At 42.1% G+C, this 25,823-nt stretch overlaps 1 protein-coding gene across 2 annotated transcripts in view; it reads right to left on the bottom strand.

The window, feature by feature from the left end:
- LOC143729665 (disks large-associated protein 2-like) overlaps positions 1 to 25,823 on the bottom strand; it is a 195,001-nt gene that overhangs the window by 115,108 nt on the left and 54,070 nt on the right. For both annotated transcript variants that reach the window (XM_077221001.1, XM_077221002.1), the window contains one exon: positions 2,963 to 4,107. In XM_077221001.1, coding sequence (XP_077077116.1) covers positions 2,963 to 4,107 — 1,145 coding nt within the window. The remainder of the gene's footprint in view (positions 1 to 2,962; positions 4,108 to 25,823) is intronic.

Raw genomic sequence — 25,823 nt, 5'->3', positions numbered from 1 at the left:
ATTTTATATGCAGTTCAAAGACATAAATTTAAAATTCGGGCCTACATGCTTTTTAGTTTTTTTTTTGAGTATAGTATCAATATTTATTTCAACCCGGTCACACTAAATGTGTCTCTATAGCACGCATTGTGTTTATCGTGCAATTTATACAAAGGGGCGTCACCAACGGACGTCGGTCAAATGCCTCTGGGCGCAATTGGATAGACCTAAAACCAATCAGATCGATCGTAATCTTGTAAAGCCCGCCTCAACGTTTGTGATTGGTGCCTCGATTTGGAAACGGACGTCGCTCAAATGCCCCAGGGCGCAATTGGATAGACCTAAAACCAATCAGATAGATCGTCATCTTGTAAAGCCCGCCTCAACGTTTGTGATTGGTGCCTCAATTTGGAAAGATTGGAAATGAGCTTGAATGGGCTCTTACAAACAATTGGCTAATTTGTTGACAATGGGAAAGGGGAATTGTATAAAAAAAAAAAAGAGAAAGACTTGCCTAGGCCTGTGCATGTCTTTTTCATCAACTTCAAAATTCAACTACAAAATATTCAAATTCCTACAAAGCCTAAACTACCATTTTCCATGTTAAACCACTACAACCCATATACACATCTGGCTGGTTAAACATACTGGATAATTACAATTAATGAATTACAATGCTGAATTACATTGAGATCAAATCTGAAGTTCATGGCTATTCCTGAATGGTTAATTAGTGAGTGTATCTAGTTAAATGTCACTTAAAACTCACCCAGGCTGTCATCTCTCTTGAGCACTGACAGTTTCTAATAAGGTCGACCAAAAAGGCCTCATTTTTTTCCTATGCAAACATGACAATACTGTAGAACAGTATGTGCTGACGATTTGTACTAAGTAGTCTTCAGCTCCTCAGTACAAGGAGTCTACTGGTACTTATGCCATAATTAAGCTTCAAGGAGGAAGATGTAATTTAGATGTCAGGATCTGATTCGCTGAATAACACTATGTAGCAGTAAGCATGACCTATGTTTGCCCCATGCCATAATTCAGAATGAGAATCAGAAGCAGTATGCAACAAAGCACAATGTGTGAAATACTATATCCCACAATGCAGTGTGTTTTAATTGATCTTACATTCCAGTGTGACAGTGGATTTGTATGTGACGAGCTTCCTGTCACATAATGAAGTATGCTCGGGAACAAGAGAGGGAGGACACGTGTTGTATTGTTCAACAAAATGGTACTTACTTGTGCTTATCCTGGAAGCAACCTATACAAAAAATAAGATTACTTTTGCTTGCGTGATGTCAATCGGGAAGATTGACTTTTCACAGATTTGCAATGTTTGAGCTCCCGTGCATATGTCATAATGCAACAGGAAGCATGCGTTCCAGACTGTCGTGAACTTGCTCAGGGCCGTTTACCAAAGCTGTGGATTACAGGTAATAATGTTGTCAATTCTGCTGTTTTTTGCAAAGAATGATCTTTTTTACTTCATAAGACCCCAATGTATCGTCAGGAGCCACGGGTATTAATTTTGTTTTCCCGTTGACTTGCATTATATATGAATCAGCAAGGACCACGGTTTCAGCTCAAAATCTTGTCCACTGAAGAATAAAAGCCACTACATCTTGGATGGCCGGAGTAAATTAAAGCAAATGTTCTTTTCTGGGTGAACAAATCCCTATAATACTTACTGTACACTTACTATTTTTAAAAAACAGTAGGTAGTATACAGTGTATACTGCACATTATTAAGCAGTCTTTTGATGAATTTGTCTTGCTAGTTCCTGACACACGCAGAACAAACATTAGGCCTACAGTGAGTAAAAAAATAAATAGATTTGCTTGAGATTTTCTGCCATTACGAAACAAAATAAAACTGTTACACATGGCTTTTATTTGATCAAACAATTTCTCACTATCACATGATTTAACTGCAGTCTTTCACTACATCACGGATCATGTTTGTATTGATCCCCTATTATTAGGCATCAGTGGTTCCCACGGGCCTTAAACAATAAGACTAGATAATCAATTACTAGGTTCAATTGCATTTTGGCCCACAAACATCTGTTTGGATAAAAGAAAGTGGACTAAACAGACAGTTTTTCCCTACTGTTATGAAAAATGCACAAAAATACTATTTACAATTTTTATATGAAATATATCATTTCAAAATGTCATGCAATTCTCAATGAATCACCCCTTCTTGGGTTTAAACTAGAGACAAAACTGTAAAAAGAGTTACTTTCAAATGCATGTGCCATTAAACAAACTAATTTGCGTAGTAAGATTCTCATCAGACCGTTGCTCCGCCATAACAGTGATTCACCTAATAGAGAAAAGTGACTGTAAAATAAGTAATTTACGCTAATAACCACTTACACTGTAGCACCGATTGCGTCAATTCTAAAGTGGAACGAAACTGCATGAAATCAGGGGTTCTCAACTCTGGACCTCGAGGTCTACTCTCATACATACCCGAACGAGCTTTTCAAGGTCTTCGGGATTAATAGAAAGTTATACTAGGCAGGTGAGTTTGATCAAAGTCCAAGGATCAAAGTAGGAGAGTGGACCTCAAGGGCCAGAGTTGAGACCCACTGCACTAAATGGTGTTTGAGTCGCAATAAGTGCCAAAAACTTGCATAGCGTATATTTTGGGCTTATGGGTAGCCAGTCCAGAGTGAAATCTCATTGGTCCAAAATCCTGTTCCACATAAAAGTAAGTTAAACATCTGATACATTTTGATTGGCTTTATGTTGTGTTGTGTTGTGTCGAGTTGTGCTGTGTTTCCACAGCATTTCTGTTTTCAGTGTAGACAGCCAAATTACTTTTCCCTGGTAATGCGTCACGTCACACCATGTTACACTAATTATAAATGCGATTATATCACAAAAGCTTGACTGGTTAATTTCTGAACAGCGGTTGTGGCACCATCATGACATCTCAAGGATGTCATCATGACATCTCATCATGACTCACCTGTAGGTAGTGTGAAGACCGGAATGATGGTTTAAAGTCCTGATGCATCATGGGCTTCTCCAGGTTAAGGGAGGACTTTCGATAGGCCTCTTTGGCCTGGCTGACGGTAAGTGTTGACCAGGAACTCCTCTTCATGAACTTTCCCTCAGGTGCCATGGATTCGCAGGCCGAACACTTGACGTCGTTGTTGCTTTTGGAGGTTTTGAGCGAATGGTCTCCAAAGTGACTGTGCATGGATTCTGGGAAACTGTGACCGCCGTGTTCGTGATGGTGGCGGCTCAAAGCGCTGGCCGTGCGGTAGGTGCTGTCGCTGTCTAGGTTGTCATCCGAACTCCACCAGCCCCCCGTCCCCGACCGGTGCCTGCGCTCCTTGCTTTTACTGCGCTTGCTGCCGTGCTTGGATGAGTGATGATTGCCATGGTGATGGTGATGGCTTCCCCCACCTCCACTGTCACCTTTAGTGCCATTCATCTTGGACGATCCCTCCAGTGAGTGGGACTTGGTGAAGAGCTTCTGGACGGAGTGCACCAGGTGTCGGATACGACCGGGGCTCTCGCTCCGCTGTTCCCCTCCAGTGCCGGCGGATGTGCGTTGGTACTGCAGCGTATGGAAGCCGTCGCGATGAAGCGGAATCTGCTTTTCGAACTGGTCCAGCAGGTTTGCGGGGATGCGGTTGCTCTTGCTGCTGCCATGGTAAGAGGCAGATGCAGCAGCGGTGGCGGCAGATGTAGCTGAGGTGGTTATGGCTGCACAGTCTTCCCGGGCAGCTGGGTCGTAGTACTGTGAACTGTAGTGCATTCTGGGAAAGGTACTGCTGGAAAGGTGGTCGGCAGGGGCAGTGGAAGGTAGCACCATGGGTGACATGATCATGCAATCGGAGTGAATGGAGCTGCGGGGGGAAAGACGGTGATGGAAGTCCATTACGCAGGTCTCCGTGGGGCTGAGCAGGTAGTGGTGGCGCAGATCGGACACATGCATGCCGTGCAGGTCATGGAGATGCTCGCACTCCGCCAGTCCACACGGGGGCAGTGTGGGAATATGGTGCGGCGCGCGACCACCTGATAAGCCCTTCATGTTCCTGGGTGGTGTGAGGCTACTATCCACATTGGAATTTCGGGATGGTGACCAGGGGGAACACTGCTGGTCTGGAATAAAGAGAAGGACATTCAATATTAGCAATTTTACTAGATTGTTGAATTCGATCAAACATTCAAATATATGTCCTGGCCAACACACTCTCATACCATATTGACGCTTTTCCATTGCATGGTATGGTTCAGTACGGCTCACTTTTTGGAGCTTTTCCACTACATGGTACAGTTCGGTACGGCTCGCTTAAATAGTACCATCTCGGTTGAGGTTCCAAGCGTGCTGTACCAATACTAAAATGTTAGGTGTAAACACTTGCAGATCACTGATTGTTTTAGAGAGAATCGTCACTAGCAGCGTCATTGGATTTGGGAAACCTGACACCAAACCTGCTGGCAGCAATAGCCACCGCAGTATCATTTGTTAACACAACTTTTTTAAACAACTTGCTTTAAACGACCGTCACACGCAACTTGAAAAAAGAAATGGCTGAATCGTGGTCAGTAGACAAGGTGCAGACGTTCCTCTCGTTGGTATCCGAGGAGCGGATGATGTCACGGCAGTAGGTGGTGCCACTATAACGATCAGTTTATAGTTCCACCCACTTTGAAGCGGTACTAAACTGCAGTAGACAAGCAAACCGAGCCAAACCGAGCCGTACTGTGCCACGCCGAGCCGTACCACGCAGTGGAAAAGCGAAGCGAGCTGAGCAGTGCCGTACCATGCATTGGGAAAGCAAAATGAGCCAAGACGTACCCAGCAAATGCACCCAGCACATTTATCCTGAATTACAAAAACATCTTCTTTGTTTTGGAGGATTCCATTACTTTACCCAAGGCTAAACATTTGTGGATAAAATAAAAAATCTGTCATTTGCTAGTAAAATTGAACATTTCTGCTCAGTTATTCTGGAAAAATAACTATCATAAAAGCAATATAATGCATTATACTTCTTGTGAATATAGAGTCATGTAGTTGCTTTGAATATGGAGACATTTTTATTTTATTTTAAACCACTGATATTAAATGCCACTGTTTCTTGTGCATCTACATTTACCTGCCCATTCTTTTTTATTACTGTAACAGAGCAAAATTATTTAATATAAATAAAACTTAAAACTCCTTAAAACTGCAGTGAACCAAAGACAGTCTCAAAAATGCGGTTTGAAACCGCTGGTGTTTCTTACGTCACAAACTACATTGTAACCAATCACGTCAACGTGTGGGCGGGCTTTAGCAAATCATTAACTATGCTGAGAAGCAGGGGAGTCTCAAGAGAATATTTTGATGTTGATAGCAGAAATCTGGTAAATTTGGTAATATAGAGGGTGAATTATATTATATGATGTATATTACGATGTTATGATGAACTATATGCCTTTCTCCACTGACTTTCTATAATGTTCAAAACATTAAGGATGCTGATTTTTAGAAGAATTTCCAAACATGTACTTCCATGACTGCATGCACCATCCAGGCCACTAGATTTGTAATGAATGGAAATGTCTCCATGTATTATACACCTCCTTACTTTGTAATACCATGAAACCATGTCCAAAGGAATCACAATGGTCCCATTAAAACACACCATAAAATCCATAGTGATAGTATTTAACTTTCTTTCAGAGAGACTCCCTTTGTTCTGACTAAAGGGATCCAGCAGGAAACTTCTCTCTCTTTGCATTCAATTATATTTTCTAAGTTTTGATTGTGAGCTAAACTAATGTTGACAGTAAAGGAATCTTCTTTCACTTCTTTCAAAAGAATGATGATCATAAGAGAGAAAAGGGTTTGCATCTTTCTGATGTAACATTTGGAAAACCTGATTGCCTGAATTAAATTCAACAAGCATAAAACACTGAAAAGCGATGCCTTGAATTCCCAGGAAAGCCCAAATTTGTAGTTTAGTTACAAGTATGGATGCTTTTATCCACAGCACATGCATTAAAGAGAAAAGGTTAAATGTCTTGCTCAAGGGCATAATGGTGATAATTTACAAACACGGATTGGGACTCAAACCTACAGTCTTGTGTCTAACAGTCCAATTTTAACCACTACACCACACCTCCAGGTCTGTTGCAGTCTCTTTACAAAGAGAAATGCCGGGTTGGGTGGTTTGTTTTGGAGTCTTCTAAAGCCATATGACAGCTTTGTGTGAGGAACCGACAACATACTAGGAAAATAGGAAAAGGAATCTCGCTAGAGAGGCCAATCTACTTCGAGTGAAACTAAAACAAGATAATACACATTGGCGTGCAATCATTTGGAACAGCTGTGCAGCCTCGCAGCGTGGGTATTTAATAAGCAGCTGGTGCGATTGCACACTAGCTTTTTGCTTCGGAGCCGAGCACTTCGTATGCTGAACAGAGTGAATTTGAAAGCAAGCCTCTTCTGGATCTCTCCACACCACTCTCCACCAGCGCGAGCGGTCTCTTTCTCTCTTCTTTGTTTGTTGTTTTAAAACTGAGCAAACAAAAAAGCTGTTTTCACGGCTGGTAAGGTGCACGGTTAAAACGCTCAACGGCCGTTTTCACGGCTGGTAAGGTGCGCGATTAAAGCGCTCAACGGCCGTTTTCACGGCTGGTAAGACCAGCGAGAGAGAACAGCGCACAGACAGGTGCACATTCCTGTCTGTGTTCGTCGTGACCGTTCCCCACCGTGCTCCAGCACCAAGGAGAGCAGACTCTAAAAGAGCTTACACAGATCGTTCGTGTCTTTTTCAAGATGACGTTCTATCTGTGTGTTTCTGGATGCGGTCGTTACCTGGGGTCACGGGATGGTCACGATGGCTGCCTCGTGTGTCTGGGCCTCGAACAAGCTGAGGCAGCGTTCATGGATGAGTCATGTACCCATTGTGGGAAGATGACCATCTCGGAGCTGTGGTCGAGACTCACGTTACTGCAAAGGGGCGGAGTCCCCGTGCCTCTGCCTCGTTCCAATCCTCCCCAGAGGGTTGCTACGGGCAGTGATGCGGCCGACCTGAGGATTACCGTGAGCGCGCTTCCTTCGGGGAACCAACCCCCTAGGAACCCTCACCCCTCTCATGCTCCGCAGCCAGTAGAGCTACCAACTGAACGTGCTGGAACATCCTCGAGGTGTGTACCAGTCGTTTCGTTTGGTGCTCCCCACGACAACCAGATGTCGATTGCTGCATCGGAGGGAGCGCCAGAAGTCTCTGCGGACGACGGCTCGCACCCGCTGCCTCCTTCGGGTGTGCCAGCAATGCCCGAGTCGGACCCGGAGATGATGGCCATGCTTTCCCGGGCCGCAAACAGGATCGGGCTCGTGTGGAACCCTCCACCGTGTCCCGAGCCCTCGAGGCTGGATGATTGGTATCTCGGGTGGCGCGCGCTGGTTCTCAGCAACCCACCCCAGTGCCCTTCTTCCCGGAGGTGCACGAGGAGCTCACGGGGACTTGGACGGCACCTTTCACTGCCAGAAACCGTTCCGGTGGCTCCTCCTCCCTCACCACCCTTGATGGCGGGGCAGCTAAGGGATACACGGGTCTGGCTGACATGCGGGAGACCTCCAACCCATCGCCCGCGGCTCCTCAGTCTGCTTGTCACCGGGGGCGTCCTCCTGCGTCTGACCCTGCCACCGCGCCGCAGCAGCAGCCTCCACTTAAACGGCGTTGTGGAGCCGGTCGCAGGCAGGCCGCCCTGCCCGTCCAGGTCCCCGCCAAGAAGGGCGGCAAACCCATAAGCAAGCGGCCCTAGGACGGGCAACCCAGAGATGGAAGGGACTGCTCTCCAGGAGACGATGACTGCATCGCTCCCTGCCACGGAAGAGGGCCGGATGGAAAATCCTATGTTTCGTTTTCTTTGTGTTCCGCCGCTGGCCTTAAAACCAGCGGTACCCACATTTTTAATAAAAGAGCAGTTTCTTCCATCTCTGGGTCCGAAGAGGGCCCAGAGAGCAGTGGCAGGAGAGAATCCTCACCACTCTCATTCGCCTCTTCAATCGCCAGCGGGCAGCAGTGTGCGTCCGAGAACGCCACCGAGCCGCCTCCTGCACCTCCTTCCCCGTGGAACCAGGTAAGTGTTGCACAGCACACTCAGACCCCGCTACGGGCCGCCTCCCAGAGAGAGCCTCCCGAACCGCGTCCCTGTGTTCAACCTCGCTGCCCCACTCCGGGTACGCCTACGGTCCCTTTGGTCCAGCTTGTACGGTCTCTGTGAGCCCGTCTCGTTGGCTCATTCGAACCATCAGGCTCGGCTATGCGATTCAGTTCGCCCGGCGTCCCCCCAAGTTTCGGGCCATCCACTCCACTACAGTGAGAGCAGCCGATGCCCATGTCTTGCGTGCGGAGATCGCAGTCCTACTGGCGAGGGACGCGATAGAGCCGGTCCCTCCAGCCGATATGAGGTCAGGGCACTACAGTCCCTACTTCATTGTACCCAAGAAAGGTGGTGGGTTACGACCGATCTTGGATCTGCGAGTTTTGAATCGGAGCCTCCACAAGCTACCGTTCAAAATGCTCACGCAGAGACGCATTTTCGAATGCATCCGACCCCGAGATTGGTTTGTAGCGATCGACCTGAAGGAACGCGTACTTTCATGTCTCGATTCTTCCTCGACACAGGCCGTTCCTGCGCTTTGCGTTCGAGGGTCGAGCATATCATTACAAAGTCCTACCCTTCGGGCTGTCCCTGTCCCCCTGTGTCTTCACGAAAGTCACAGAGGGAGCCCTTGTTCCCATGAGAGAACAGGGCGTTCGCATCCTCAACTATCTCGACGACTGGCTCATACTAGCACACTCTCGAGATCAGCTATGCGAACACAAGCTATGCGAACACCTCAGCCAGTTGGGTCTTCAAACTCTTCCCTGTGCAGAGGATCTCTTATCTCGGTATGGAGTTGGATTCGGTCGCTCAGACAGCGCGCCTCACAGAGCAGCGTGCTCAGTCGGTGCTGAACTGCTTGAACACGTTCAAAGGCAGGACGGCGGTCCAACTGAAATTATTTCAGAGGCTCCTAGGGCATATGGCAGTGGCAGCAGCTGTAACCCCGCTCGGCCTGCTTCATATGAGACCGCTTCAGCACTGGCTTCACGGCCGAGTCCCGAGATGGGCGTGGCATCACGGCACTCACCGGGTGGCAATCACACCGGCGTGCCGCCAGACCTTCAGCCCGTGGTCAGACCTCTCGTTCCTGCGGGCAGGAGTCCCCTTGGAACAGGTGTCCAGGCATGCTGTGGTATTCACAGATGCCTCTGCCACCGGCTGGGGTGCCACGTACAACAGGCATGCAGTGTCAGGGGTGTGGACGGACCCCCAACTGCATTGGCACATCAATTGCCTCGAGTTGCTAGCAGTACATCTCGCTCTGAGCCGCCTGAAAAGGCCGCTACAGGGCAGGGACGTGCTGGTCCGTACGGACAACACTGCGACCATTGCGTACATCAACCGACAAGCTGGTCTGTGCCCCCGTCGCATGTCGCAACTCGCCCGCCATCTCCTCCTCTGAAGTCAGAAGCATATGAGGTCGCTTCGAGCCATGTATGTCCCCGGAGGTTCTAGGTGACCTACCCCCAGAGGTACTTAACACCATCACTTCAGCACGGGCGCCGTCTACGAGACGTGTTTACGCCCTGAAGTGGAACCTGTTCATCGAGTGGTGTTCTTCTCGCCGAGAAGACCCCCGAAGATGTTCGATAGGGTCTGTGCTTTCCTTCTTGCAGCAAGGGTTGGAGCGAAGGGCTGTCTCCCTCCACCCTCAAGGTACATGCTGCAGCTATTTCAACGTATCACGACCACATAGATGGCAAAACAGTTGGAAAGCACGACCTGGTCGTCAGGTTTCTTAGGGGGGCGAGACGATTAAATCCTCCTCGACCCCCCTCCATACCCTCTTGGGACCTTTCCCTGGTGCTTCGAGCACCTTTGAGCCTTTGCAATCAGTAGACTTAAAGCTTCTTTCCATGAAGACTTTGCTGCAGGTTGCACTGGCCTCTTTCAAGAGGGTAGGAGACCTGCACTCATTTTCGGTCGACGAATCGTGCCTAGAGTTCGGGCCGGCTGACAACCACGTGGTACTAAGACCCCGGTCTGGCTATGTGCCCAAGGTTCCTACCACTCCCTTTAGGGACCAGGTAGTGAACCTGCAAGCGCTGCCCTTGGAGGAGGCAGACCCAGCCCTGACTTTGCTCTGTCCTGTTCGCGCTCTGCGTATGTACGTGGACAGAACTCAAAGTCTCAGGACCTCAGACCAGCTCTTTGTCTGTTACAGAAGCCACCAGAAGGGAAAGGCTGTCTCCAGGCAGAGCATGGCGCTGGCACGAGGCTCCTCGCTAACAGATATCTGTAGAGCTGCGGGCTGGGTGACAGTGATGCGTGGGTCAATGTATAAACAACCCGCACCCGACCGACATTTTCAACTAACCCGCCCGCAACTCGGACCGCAAAAAAAGAAAGAAAATATTGTACCCGACCCGCTTCCTGACCCGCATTTTTTTAAAGTAGTAAATGCTCATCGTAGCGTCATTGGGCCATAGACGTAGGAACTAGGGGTGCGGTGCGGTGTGCAATGTTTATGTTTCAACCCTGCTTGAAGAATTCATCAGCAGGTCAACTGGGAGAAAAGTGTGAAAGCCCTTAGGAGCGCAAACTGTTCTTTTTCTGAATGCTGTATGATATAGCCTAGTGTTATGTAATAAAGGCTTGATTTATTCATTTATTTCGTTTCATTTTCTTAACAATTAAGATGCTGCATGTGTTCATCCAGCCTAATCGAAGTGTGCGTCTCTCCCCGACTTTCACAAAAAAAATCCCACCCCCTCTCAGAAAATACATAAAACTGACATTACTGAGCTATATGCGTTTAAAAGTAACCTATTAAAATGGTACAATGGCATTGCTCAGTTCAACATGTTGGGAAATCGGGCATTTTGTCCCGCGTTTAAAGATTTAATTGGCATCTTTATTTCAAACGACCCGACAGACCGCGACCCGAATATCATTAAAAATATATTTGACCGCGGGTGACCGCAGGCACCCGCTCATTTTGGATCAACCCGCGCATTACTGCTGGGCGACACCTAACACGTTCGCTAGATATTATAGCCTACGTGTAGAGCCGGTCTCCTCCCATGTTCTCACCCTAAACGGGTAGAACCACTGAGAGGTCTGGCTCTGTCGGCTTGCTGCACCCTACTGTGCACCCTTATTACTCCAGAGTAAAAACCTGTTGAGTCGTCCAATAGCCCTCAGCCCGGACTTGGCGGAGCGTCCGGCGCCAGGCCCTTTTCCGCTGAATCCTTGAGAACCGGATCTGGGCTGGGTTCCATATGTGTGACCCTATGAGGATCCCATATGTGTATTTTCTCCACGGATACTCCTATCGGAAGCCCGTGTCTTTCCCTTGGGCTAAGTCACTCATTATTTCATATGCTTGAGGCTTGCACGGGGCGCTGGATGGGGTGCAGTGGCTGTGGCGCTTTGGTAGGGATTCCTATTGGTCAGTCATGACCTACGTTGTAGTGACTGACCGATGGGGAACGTCTCGGTTACATATGGTAACCCTCGTTCCCTGAGGGAGGGAACGGAGACGTAGGTCCCGTCGCCACATCTGCTGCCGCCCACCAGGGCGGGCAGCTTTTTCAGGCTTGGCTCCTCAGCAAAAAACTAGTGTGCAATCGCACCAGCTGCTTATTAAATACCCGCGCTGCGAGGCTGCACAGCTGTTGCAAATGATTGCACGCCAATGTGTATTGGCTTGTTTTAGTTTCACTCGAAGTAGATTGGCCTCTCTAGCGAGATTCCTATTTGGTCCTATCGGTCAGTCATGCCATACATCTCCGTTCCCTCCCTCAGGGAACGAGGGTTACCATATGTAACCGAGACGTATTTAGCAGTGTTTAATGTTTTGCTATACTAATTTAGAAGGGTTTTTGGGCGGTAACCATCATGGTGACGAGTGAAGCATTTGCTATGCTAATGCTATCAAAGCATTGTAACAGATTAGCAAGTTACTGAATTAGCAAGTTAAAGCTAGCCAAGTTTCCAAATATTTTAATTTAAGAGCAATTAAAATGTGTGAGTGCAACATAATCTGCCAGTTCTACCTTTGAATTTCTTAACTTAAAGGGTTACTTAAAGGGTGCGCACTGTTGACATTGACAGCAGCGCGGATTGATAGAAACGGAAGGAAAATAGTGCCGCATTAAAACTGAGGTATGAATTTTGCCCGGCGTGTTTTTTTTGTGTTAAATTAATCAAGCTTTGAAACGCAAATCTTTTTTTCACGTAAAAACGCACAGTTTTGTGGCCCCGGAAAGTAGCCGGGATTACTTCATTCAAAAACTTCCAGCGGTCAGAACTCGGACCAGGGGGGTGACAACAGAGTGGGTCAGTGTGTATACACTATAGTGCTGGTAAGGATTGCATACAACTTCACATCTTAAATGGGCGAACTAACCCTTTAAAATATTTTATGTAATTGATTACGTAAATTGTTGGGGGTTTATCAACTTATTCTGGTTTACAGTGGCAGGATGCACTGAAAATGTATACATTGGACCAACTTAACAAATACTAATTATTCTAAATTACACTAAAAATACTAATACATTTTTAAAAAAATTCTAAGGGGAGTGTTATTTGCTTTTAGAGAAACTGAACAAAACCGGAAAAGATGGTTTTTGATTAGACCAATAACAAAATGCACTCTAAAATGACAGTTGTTTAAATTTGTTCAGTGTGTAAGCGAAACACAAAACAGTCAGTCTAACGTAGCATAATCCAAACCTTTTTTTCTTATAACAGAAAATACCAGTAAATGACAAATTAAACATAAAAAAGGAGAAGGTGTCAGAGGAGAAATTAGAGCAGGAAACACCTTTAGCGCTAAATCTCCTCTTACATAATGCCTAGGGACTATAATCCATTGCAGTATATCAAAGAGAATGAGATATAACACAGAGTTGTCATGGTAACCATTGCTAAGGACTCGATTTTAGAGTTTGTTACACAAGGATGACAGTAATTCACCACAGGACTGCTGTTCACAGCCTTTACTGTATTTCAATGAAGAAGCATTTATTTCATTATTCCAGTTTAAACATCTATATAATTCAAATCTGAATACAAACCATCTGTGTGATAAAGAGCTCATAAGGCCAATCAGTTTAGGAGGCAGTAAATGAATCTTGATGGAAAACTGTTATTGAGCTTCCAAGCCAAAATAGCCCACAAGTTTGAGGAAAAACTATCCCAGTTAGGTTTATGCAACCTTCCCAATATTTCCCACCCAATATAACACATTGCTACAGGAAAAGAACATGTGGTTGCTGTGGCAACTAAATGAGTCAAAGAATGATAAGCCTGTATTCTCGCATGTAGCATCTCGACTGACACACAATTACACACAATGACACATTCAGGGTCACTCACTACCTGAAGAACGAGGTTTATTTTGATATGTGTGATCCAAGAAAAAAAGATATATGTCAGAGATTTTATTACAGAGACACTGATACAGGCTGTTATGTAATCTACAGTCCTCTAGGTAAAATTATATCTTTCTATGAATCATTGCTGTGTACAATATATGTATATACAATATATATATATTTGATACTACCATTCAAAAGTTTGGGGTCAGTAATTAATACTTTTATTCAATTGATTAATATTTTATCAATTGATAAAAAGTGATAGTGAAGATTTATACTGTTAGAAAATATTTCTATTTTGAATAAATGCTGTTCTTTTTAACTTTTTATTCATCAATGAATCCTGAAAAAAAACTGTCACTGTCAGGGTTATACACTGTGTAGAGTTAACTTTTGAGTTTTGGTGCAGTCCTCATTGTTTTCTGTGTGACAGTCTCTTGCCTAATCAGTTGCCTTAGTCATTGATTGAGTTTCCCAGGTGTTGTGTGTTACTTTAATGATCTTTGTGTGTATTCAAGCCCTCAGTTTACTCTGTTCTGTGGCGTTTATGTAACGTGGTTGTGTTTTCCCCTGAGCTTATCCGGAGTTCATCTGTGGATTATGTTAAAGACTGTTTCCTTTTGGGCCATTCGTCTTTGTGAGCTACTTTACTGTTGCAGTCACAGGTTCCAAAAAAAAATAAAAATTGAACAGCAGCACAACTGTTTCGAACATAATAAATCAGAATACTAGAATGATTTCTGAAGGATCATGTCACACTGAAGACTTAAGTAATGATGCTGAAAGTTCTGCTTTGCCTCACAGAAATAAATTATATTTTAAAGTATTTTATTTATTTATTTATAATTTTCCATCATTTTAAATTGTAACAATATTTCAGAATATTACTGGGGGTTTTTTCAGTATTTTTTTTATCAAATAAATGCAGGCTTGAAGAGCGTAAGAGACTTCTTTCAAAAACATTAAAAATAGTTATGCTTCCAAACTTTTCTAAAGCAAACAAACAAAAGTTTGGAAGCATTACTATTTTTAATGTTTTTGAAAGAAGTCTCTTGCGCTCTTTAAGCCTGCATTTATTTGATCCCAAAAAAAATAAAATATTTATATATATATATATATATGTATATATGTATGTATATATATGTATATGTATATATATATATACATATATTTTTTTTACTCTTCGAAATTGTTTTATTTTTGTATAGTAACTCTTTTGTATAGTGTGTATGAACTACACACAAACCATAAAATTATTAACCATATACACACCACAAACTACACATGAATATGACAAATGTAAAACACATAAATGTGTAAATTCTAACAAATGGTTAACTAGTTAAGGCCACCTAATATACAGTAAAGCTTCAGAGAGTAACTTCAACTCTAATGTAAGCTAACTCTCAAACCTTTACTGAGTAATGGAATAATAACTTTAGCTCTTTATTTACAACCTCATAATTGACTTGTTATTATATAAAACATATCGAGTTATAATCAATAAAGTGCCAGAGCTAAAACAGAGCATATTAACTCTCCTCTGGCATACCCTTTTATATTTCTTCCTTAAAATGCAAAACAATCATGTGTTCAAAAAGTACTGCAAAACCAGAATAACCCAGGAGGACACTACAATTCACCCAAGCACCCAACAGATGAGACAGAAAATTAACCACATTTACTTAAAAGTCCCACTGTAGTTAATAATTGTATCCTTAAAACTCATCTTTGATAATCCACATGACATATTTAAAGTTTTTTCTTGACAATTTGTTTTCATCCCTTAAAATAGCTTAAAACTATACACCCTTGCCTCATTTAGTATACGAGGTTCTATGAATATGCAAATGAGCCCCGTCTCCACTCACTCACACCAGCTCAGATACCCCTTTTCCACCAAAAAAGAACTGGTTCGGAACTGGTGCTGGTTCAAAGTTAGTTCGGAGTTGGTTCAACTTGCGAACCTTCTCAGAACCGGTTTGTTTTCCCACTGACTAGAGCGCCCAGCGAACGACGTCGTTACTTCACTGTGTACGTCGCCATACAGAAACGCTAGCAAGTACATTATTTTGGGATTATCTCTAACTTGTGTACCATGAAGGCTTTAAACACAATTGAAATAAGTAAGTCTTTTAATCTTTTCCTTTGATATGTAATCATTTCTGATTAGTTATGTACCTCTGTCTTGTGTCTTTTTTTCTTTCCGTTTATTTGTTCTATATTTTGACTGTTTTCTTCTTTGCTTACATAATGTTTTCAATAAAAAAATAAAATTTAAAAAAAGCTAGAAACGCTTGCGCCAACTTCAAGCATAATAATTACAATGATGGACTACATCGTGTTTCTGCAAATGTTTCTCCTGGCTTTGCGGTCATAAAATATGTTTAGGACACATCTAAACCCGCCTCCAGCCCCGCCGTAAGCATGACACGGTGGTAAAAGAACGGTTCTCTGGTTCTAGTCCAGCAAAGAGTTGGTGCCGCTTTGGAACCAGTTTTCCTGGCCGAGAACCGGTTCTTTGGCTGTCGAAACACAAAGAACCGGTTCGCGAGTAGGCACCGGCTCCGAACCGGCTCTCAAAATGCTTTGGTGGAAAAGGGGTAAGAGATCCACTCGTTGACGATCACACGGTAACCTGATTGTTTACAAGGTTGTTTGTGACGTCAGAAACACCAGCGATTTCAAACCGTGTTTTTGAGACTGTCTTTGTTTCACTGCAGTTTTAAGGAGAAAATACTCAGCAATGGTATAATAGTACTTCACTGATGAATTTGCACACGGTTTGTCTTAAAGCATATTAAAAATACCACATAGACACAAACAACATTAAAAGCTTGGTTTTCACCACAAGGGGACTTTAAAGGAAACCTGCACTTGTATCTTCTCCAGGGCTAGTTGCATAACTCAGCATTATGAATTCTTTCCACCTCCACACCAAATCTCCAGTGAAACTAAAGATCACTAGCATAGAGAGCAGAGCAACAGGCATCAATCCACCGGCACGTGAGCTAAAAATATTGCAACAGGGAGGGGTTCGCCTTACTGTAGGGGGTCACTGAGGTCCCTGGAAATAATATGCCATTAGTGTAAATACTGCCGTTGCACCATGCTATTGGGAAAAAGCTAAAGGAGTAAGAGCAGGAGAGCTCGCCTCAGTAACTAACACTCGAATAAGACAGACAAGAGGTTTCAGGCGCTAAGCTCCTCTTCACCGAAGTGACGGTAATCTAACCCAACACCTAAAAGAGAAAAGGCAGCTGGCTTTCTCTTCCATTCAGACAAATCAACATCTGAGAGAGAATTAAGTTTACAGTCAGTTCTTTGTGTTTGGTCCCAATAAACTGTTACATAAAGCTGAAGGAAACGAACGCCAGAGAAAAGATTTGCGCTTGGTGCCTGAGCAAGAGCTCACCTTTGATTCAGTCTCCCACTCACGCCCACCGCTGCCCTCGCACACACAGGACGGTGGCGATCTGATGGCGGGACCCATCGGCCCCTGCTAGCGAATGCCTCACCCAATAAACAGCTCCTCACTTCATGACAGAGGGAGAGGAGAGAAAAGAAAAAAGGTTGAAATGAAAATCACAAAAATTACGGGATAAAAAAACTGATCTAAGATCGTCAGATTATAAAGGGGTTCACTGTCAGTTAAAGTCCCACTGTAGTCAATAATTTTATCGCTTAAAGATCACATTTAAATCACCAAAATGACATATTTAAACGTTTTTTCCTTGAAATCGTTATGCCTTAAAATAGCTTGAATTTAACTCTACAGCCTTGCCTAATTTGGTATATGGGGTTCTATGAATATGCAAATTAGCTCCGCCTCTGCTTACTCACAACAGCTCAGAGATCCACTACTTGACAATCACACGTTGACGTGATTGGTTACAAGGTAGTTAGTGCAATCAGAAAAACCACCGATTTCAAAGCGCGTATTTGAGACTGTTTTTGGTTCACAGCAGTTTTAAAGAGAAAATACTCAGCAATGGTGTTGACTTATGAATTTACACATGGTTTGTCTAAAAGCATATTAAAAACACCACATAGACATATAAACAACATTAAAAGCGGTATTTTCAACACAGGGGAAATATACTATGCAAATCCAATCTGAATAAACACGTTTTTCAGTTGTACCAACCTTTAAGAAAATGGTTTTAGAAAAATTGCTCAACTGTCCAAATGGATGGCCATTATCCAACATGAACTGAAAACTTTCCAGTATATTACTCAGATTTATTACATGGCTTGGTTGAATTTTAATGTAGAATGCGGTCTGTTATAACCACTGCTGAGTATAACCAAAGTCCTTTTAGGCAAGTCATGCCACTCGGCCGCCATCTTGGCAACGCCTCCGGGCAGCTATTTCGGACTAACAAGACCAGGCTGCTATCAAAATGAATGGGCAGAGAGTCAGAACTGCACTTTCACTGGTCACTGGACATAAAAACTGCATGTATAGAAACAGCGGTAAAATATGATAAAAATCGCTGAAAAAGTTTGATGACTTTGCCCCAAAATAAGGTTTAAAACGCCTTTTCCCCCACAGGTTATACTTTTACTACGCATGCTCCCTCTCTGCCGTGCGCGTGCTACCCGGTTTGAAGCACAGTATGTGCAAGCTCTTGCTTGCTCGCTCTAGAATCCGGGAGAATTTAACTAATTTGCGGGCATCAGGGAGCAGCTATCAATATGGGAGCCGCTTTCAATATGCGGGAGACTCCCGGAACTTCAGGGAGACTTGGGATGTCTGATATTAACACAACGCACACATACACTGCATATAATAGAACCAGACGATAGGCTTAAATGTTTCCTGCTTAAATGTCATGCTTGACTGTTAAAAACAGACGATTGGCTTTCCAGCAGGAGGGGCGGGACATGTGCATGCAACGCCATCTTTGGCGTTACGGGTTTTCCCTATATAGTTGTATTGAGGATTGAGGAAGTGGCATGTCTCTATATAAATTGTCTCTGGTATAACACACCGTTGCCATGAAAAACAGACCGTTGCCATGGACTCAGTTGCCAATAAACTCCTTTTTAAATCAATATTTTGTGTCAAATTATTAATTTATTTGGTAGGTAACCATGTAATAAGCGGGATAATGTAGAGCGAGGCAGTTGTTATAGCGAATACAACCCCTTCAGGCTGATTCAAAACCCCTCCGCGAAGATCAGCCTGTCGGGGTTGTATTCGCTATAACAACCACCTCGCTCTACATTATCCCTTACATAATGCTGTTTCAACAATAATTTGATAGAAAATATGGTCCCACTTTATATTAAGTGGCTTTAAGTATTATGTACTTACATTGACAAATATGTACAATGTACTTATTGTGTTCATGTTGTATTGTAAACCACTATTGCTGCTATTGAGGTGTGATACTGGTAAGGTTAGGGACAGGTGTGGTGGTATGGGTAGGTTTAAGGGTGGGTTAAGATGTAACGGAAGGGTCAACAGTGTAATTACAAATGTAATTAAAGCTGCAAGCAGCATTTATCGGTGTTCAAGCAGTTAAGGCAGTTAAGCTTAAAAAAATCAAAAGAAATTAAGTTTTATGTAGCAAGCATTTAAACACTGACATCATAGATGGAATAGACCATGTTTTTGCATGATTTACCATGATATACCAAATTTTAGTGTGATTGTTCATGATTTACCATGTTCCAGTATGATTTACCATGAATCTAGCATGATTTACCATAGTTTACCATGATATACCAAGTTCTAGTATGATTCACTATGATTTACCCTCTTCTAGCATGGTTTACCACAATTGAACACATTGTAGTATGATTTAATATGATTCTGGCATGATTTACCAGTTTACCATGATTTACCACGTTATAGGATGATTTACCATGATATACCACATTCTAGAATGATTTACCAGGATTGTAGCATGATTTACCATGATTCATCACATTGCTAGCATGATTTGCCATGATACACCATGTAATTGTATTATTTACTATGGTTTACCATGTTTCTATCGTGATTTACCATGATTTACCACATTGCTAGCATTAATGTGAAGTGTCAATATTAATGAAGTGATAAACTGACAAAAAAATGATTGTCTTATAATAGTTAACATGGAAAAACAGGTTTGCTTTAGTGCAGAATAGTGGTAAAAATCAAGTCTGTCAAAATGAAACTGAGCCAATAAGTGGTCTTCTACTGCCCTCTGCTGGCCATTATACTTATTAATAAAGTGTTTTCACAGGTGATTTTGCACTCTTATTTAGACATATGCTTACACACACACATAAACACACACACACAGACACACAAAGACAAATGTTTTTTTTTCAATGCTATTGGGATGTGTCATTATGAAAATATACTTTAATGGTCCATAAGCATTTCACATAATGTCTTTGTAAACTATTAATCCGATTATTCAGCATTTATTCAGAAATATAGGACTACATACACAACACACACACACACACACACACACACACACACACACACACACACACACACACACACATTCTGTTGTAGATACAGACATTTGAACTATGTGATGGAAAAACAAAATGTTTACTGCAAGTCTCCTTCAGGATTCACATTTCTCAATGTGCTACACTAGTCAGTAGCAATACTTCAATAGATGAATTTTGACTTAATGTGAGTGTAAATGTTAAAATAGTGATTTTATAAAGTCTAAATAAGAATTATAGAATTATATTAGTTAGTAGCATGACAAAATGACTATTTTAAACAGCAGGGGGTAGTTGAATACCACTTATTGGCTTAATATGCCATTATGTTCATATCATTTTCACCTTTTTAACTTTTATAGAGGCATATTTGGTCCAATCTGTCTGAAAATTGTCATGCTTATTTAGAGTCACATGTTCTGACTTGTTTTTAAGAAGATCTGAGCATTCATTGAAGAGATATAGGCTTTCGGGGACACTTGGTCAAGGCCAGATTTTGAAGTGACCCTATTAAAGTCATCCAAATGCAGAAGTTCAACTTTTTCTGACCAGAGTATTGTACTGCACAGGTATGGCGGCAAATCAATGCCAATAATAACCGAGCGCACAACTGATGTTGGCGCGCGCGGTAAATGACTTTCGCGAGAGAATAACAGATCTACACGCGAGGAAACGGGAACTCGCGAGCTCATTCATACTCTGCGCGCGCTCATGACATCTCCTCTGCACGCAATACAAGCCCTCGCGCGCACGCATGATCATTTCACACGCTCTCGCGCGCACGCATGATCATTCCACACGCTCTCGCGCTTGATCTGCTCTCGCCTGCTGCTTTTGCTCGCTCGAACAATTTTATTTGGCTTTTGACAGTATTTGCCACGCCCCTTTTCTAAATGACCCTGTTACAGCCACCCACATGCAAAATTTCAACTTTTTTTCGATAATTATTGATCTAGAGAGTCCAGAGAATAGGCCTAGACTGGTTTGGTTACGATCGGGTGAAAAACCAGTGACTAGTTCGCAAAAGTAGGTTTTGGACAAAAATCGACATAGCGGAAAATTTGTGTGCCTAAACCGAAATTGGAGATATACATTTTGTCCGTCTTGAGCCAAGGATCACAGTGGTGTAAAAAGCCTTGGCCAAACGGTCTAGGAGTTATGCGCAATTTAGTACTTTTGGTTGCTGTAGCGCCACCTATGGGCCAAACGGGATCATACTCTGATAGGTTCTCCCCAAAAGTGTGGCCTACCATCTGGCCAAGATTCAAGTCTCTAGGCCTTACGGTTTGGGCTGCACGATGCGTTTTAGGGGAATTTTTTTTTTTCAAAAAAATCCTTACAATTACAATAGGTTTTCAGTACTTCATGCTTGAACACCTAATTACATACAGTAATTACAGCTGTAATTACATGCAGGTATTTTTAAAATATAAGTACAATGTAAAAACATGTATTTACACAATAAGTCCATTGTATCAAATTATTAGTTTCAATATAAGTACACAGTACTTAAAGGTGCACTGCGCAAGACCGGCTTGTAGTCCATTCCAAACCCCAACGCAAACTCCATGTAAAGTAAAGAAAAGAAAAATTTTGTCTAGTGCCACCAAAAGGTCCAAATTGGAGTCAGACAGGCGTCGGAGTAAGACGAGAGTCAACCTCGGGAAGGCATTCAACAAATGGAGAGATCTCCGGTCTGCTCTTGGTCTCAAACGGGATCCTCAGTTGGCTTTTTTCTTGATAAAACGGTAAGATATAGCCCAGTCTCTAATGTTTGATACGGCCAATCTATGTACGTTATGACAACAAATGACGATGCGTAAAATGTGTAATGCTTTAGCGTAAGCTAGATACATGTACAATCAGAATTGGTTTTACTACCATTGTTAGTGAACCGTTTCATAAACTAGGAATTGTGTTCGGAAGAATAGTACATCATGAAACATAAAACATATCCAATAAAAGATGCTAACTATGTTTTTGTGTATGGCCTACCGGTAACGTTAGCCTTGTGTCCATTGCTAACATGCTAAGGTGTTCATGTTATTGACCAACAAGGAAGAACGCCGTTGCATTGGCTATTTTGTATTTTTCGGTAAAAATAGTAAATTGTTACCGTGAATGTGGTACATTTTGTATGTAGTATATATGAGGTATTTGGGGGCAACAATGTATTATACTCTATGTAAAACAATACCTTTCTTCAGAGGCTAACTTTACTGGGTCTGGACCTGGTTTAGCTCTGATTTAATCCTATTTTAGATATTACTCTGATGTAATAATCATTATTACCTGAAATAAATTGAGTAAATTATAACAGAAAAAGGATGTATTGTTATTGGAATATTCTACTTAGCAGATCAATAACAGGCTGAACCCCGCAACCTGTTTGGCTTTTATGAAAACGTTATGGTGACATTTGATTGTTTATTACCTTGAGACATTTGAGTGAACGTTGTTGACCAACCGTGTATGGTATGATTATTATTTTGAGCGAAGTAATCAATTATATTGTTCATGAACGTGTTTTCATAACAATACAATCATAGGTGGATACAGTAAACACATAAACAAAGTTTTCTACTACCCCCGTTTTCCCCTCACACATAAGAGTAATTTACTCAAATGTCTTTCCTTCCATATATTTGAAATGACTTGCAGATTTATAACTTTATTACCTCTGAAGAGATTTTGGCTGTACACCAAAGATCTGTGCGGCAGATGCTCCTTTAGTTATGAACAGCTCGTGCTCGTGCATGCGTGCGTGTGCGTGTGGTCCATGAGCGTTTACAACTCTGGTTGCAGTTTCGCTTGTCGCCAGAGGGGGCGTAGTTCTGCAAAAACTCAGAGACTTCCGTTTTGCACCTTTAAAGCAACTTAATATGAAGTGGGACCGAAAATATTAATAAAAGGCTATTCAGGATTTATAAAGAATAACAAACTTCAAGAGCTATAGATGTACACAAGGGCCAAAACTGACACTTGTCGAGTGCCAAATGTAAGTAAAATCTGGTTTCGACAAGTAAATAAAAAGGAGTTATTGGCCATAAAATTAATTATATTGCAATAGTGATACTCTAAAGAATCTGTCCATTTATTCTGATGGTCCACTTTTGACATTCTACTAACTATAAGTAACTTTGCAACTACATGTCGGCTAACTCTCATTAGAGTATTAGAAGATTCTAGTAGACGGTTAGGCTAGGGTTTGGGTTAGTAGAATGAGTTGACGTAGTTGTAAAGTTACTAATAGTTAATAGAATGTCTAAAGTGGACCATTGAAATTAAGTGTTACTGGGTCTTCTAACAATTTTTACCTCAGTGAAAAATTTACCATCAGAAGTTTATATACACTGAACAAAATAATAAACGCAACACTTTTGTTTTTGCCCCCATTTTTCATGAGCTGAACTCAAAGATCTAAGAACTTCGCACAGCCATTGAAGAGGAGTGGACCAACATTCCACAGGCGACAATCAACAACCTGATCAACTCTATGCGAAGGAGATGTGTTGCACTGCGTGAGGCAAATGGTGGTAACACCAGATACTGAATGGTTTTCGGACCAAAATAGGCCTTTTGTGTACATAGAAAAAGTCTTTGATCTTTGATATCAGCTCATGAAAAATGGGGCAAAAACAAAAGTGTTGCGTTTATAATTTTGTTCAGTATAGGATGCCTATACTGTAGCTTGTGACGAAATGGACAGACAGTATAAGCAAAGTAAGTTAAAACCATAAAAATGATAAAAATGAAGACCTCTGATGCAAAAGCCTCTAATTGCCACCTCTGTCAAAAATAAGATAATAATATTGTGTGGATGCCCTCCGCACATAGTATACACTCATTAAATACTTTCACTTCAAACTCACTAAATCCCAGCCTCAGCCCATTCAGAAATGCTGGTACTTGGGTAGAAACCTATACATAGGAGCCTGATAAAAATGTTAATATTACACAACAACTTTAGATGGACTTAGAGGATTTTGCACCTGAAGTCTTCAAATATAGGCTGTGTATATTTAACTTTGTTAAACTCAGAGCAGGAGAAATATGGAACAAAGACTTTAAGATAAAGACTGATTTAATTAAATTTAATTTTGGCAAATTTCTTTAATGTATTAATAAATATCTAATGGTAGTGGTAGTAATGTTTATTTATAAGATCTATATTTATATTTCTGTTTTTCTTAAGATTTATACAGTGTGTTTTAATATGAAGTATCAAGTTATGGTCTGGAGGGGTGGGTAAGTGAATATCATAATTTTGATCAAATCAAAAGAAAATCAAAAGAAATTGTACATTTATTGTCAGAGCATTTTAGTGATTATCTCCAAATAATTTAAAAGTGGAAATGTTGATACTTTCTAACTAATGGCAGGTAAAGTAATCTTCCATTTCTTAAAAAGTGGTGAAATATATTTTTAATGCAAATGATGCAAGGGAAAGAGTGACTGATATAAAGAGATAATAGATATAAAGAAGAAAGTAAATGGACAATTCAGCTTCCTCTTCAAGGTATAGCTGAACATGCCATTAAATCACCATGGAAACAACTGCATAGTTTCATAAAGCCAAATGGTGAACAGTTACTTAAATACTCACAATTGTGAGAGAAAAAAAAGGAATGAATGCCTCCTCTCTAATGCCTGTTGATTCAGCGTGTGATGAAAATACAGTATAATAGATAATACTAGATTTAAGTCATCTGGGACTTTAGGGTAACAGCCACTGTCACAAATTAACCCTTGGAATATGTGAAAATTGTATTCATAGATCAGTAAACAAAGCTAAGGAATACCTTATTTTAATAGAAACCTGAGAGTAAGATAATGCTAACTGAAGATGTTTCTGTCTTTTATTGCAGGGTTCTGTCAGTCCGTCAGACAAGTAATACTGAGTATTTAAGGCATATTGTTTCTATGGGAACTACAAAATCTATTTTTTATCTCCTAAACTGACACTCAGCTTCTCTTAAAGGAGGTTGAGAACAACATCTTCTGAGGATCACATGTCAACTTAATTCAATTTTGAAAAATACCATTTAACAATATTACATAATATTTTTGGGGATTTAAGTCCATCTTTAGCTTTTTGATTCTTTATTTATTTCTAAAGTTGAGCGTGTCATTTCTGCATCACTATAGTGTCACCAAACAGGGACTTGTCAGAAAACACTCCTTCCACCTGCCATTAGTCGGCCAAACAGATAATACTGCCCTAAATTTACACCTTTTGTCAATCTAATGTTGCTGTGTCAGGCTGGTCAGGATGCTTATGTAACTGTTCTTACTCGCACCCGCTCCCAGCGGGATTCAAACCAGCGTCACCGGCATGGGAGGCATGACGTTAACAAGAACGCCAAAGACCAAAGCCTCTAGAGTCAGCAGCTTAGTGTGCCTCTTGAGGCCAGGGGAGTAAGGTTTACACGCACAGCTCTTAACTAACTGGCCTCTGTTACACTTACCCGATAAACCTCACTCTTATCCAGGTCACGGCACCAACGTAACTGATCTTACTCGCACACACTCCAAGAAGCATTTAAACCGTCACCATCACGGGTTATGGGCGCGCTAACAAGGACTCTAAAGACTGAAGCCTAGAGTCAGCCGCTAGTACGCCTCTTAAGGCCAGGGGAGGGAGGTTTACCTGTACAGCTCTTTACTAGCACTACTCACCCTCATAAACCTCACTCCTATCCGGGTCACGGCACCAACGTAAGTGGTCTTCCTGTAACTTCTAGCATCAGTCGCTAGTGCACCTCTTAAGGGCAGGGGAGTGGGGTTTACCTGCACAGCGCTTTACTAACTGGCCTCTAGGGCTGGGTATTGACACAAATTTCATTATTCGATTAGTTTTCGATTAACAAGCGTGTGATTCGATTCAATTTCAATTTGATATCGATTTTTTTTAATATATAT

The sequence above is a fragment of the Siphateles boraxobius genome, unplaced genomic scaffold (genome assembly GCF_051911475.1).
Source record: "Siphateles boraxobius isolate OS27281-9 unplaced genomic scaffold, OSU_SipBor_1 8, whole genome shotgun sequence".
Classification (NCBI taxonomy): Eukaryota; Metazoa; Chordata; class Actinopteri; order Cypriniformes; family Leuciscidae; genus Siphateles; species Siphateles boraxobius.
This window is presented reverse-complemented; position numbering and strand designations above follow the sequence as displayed.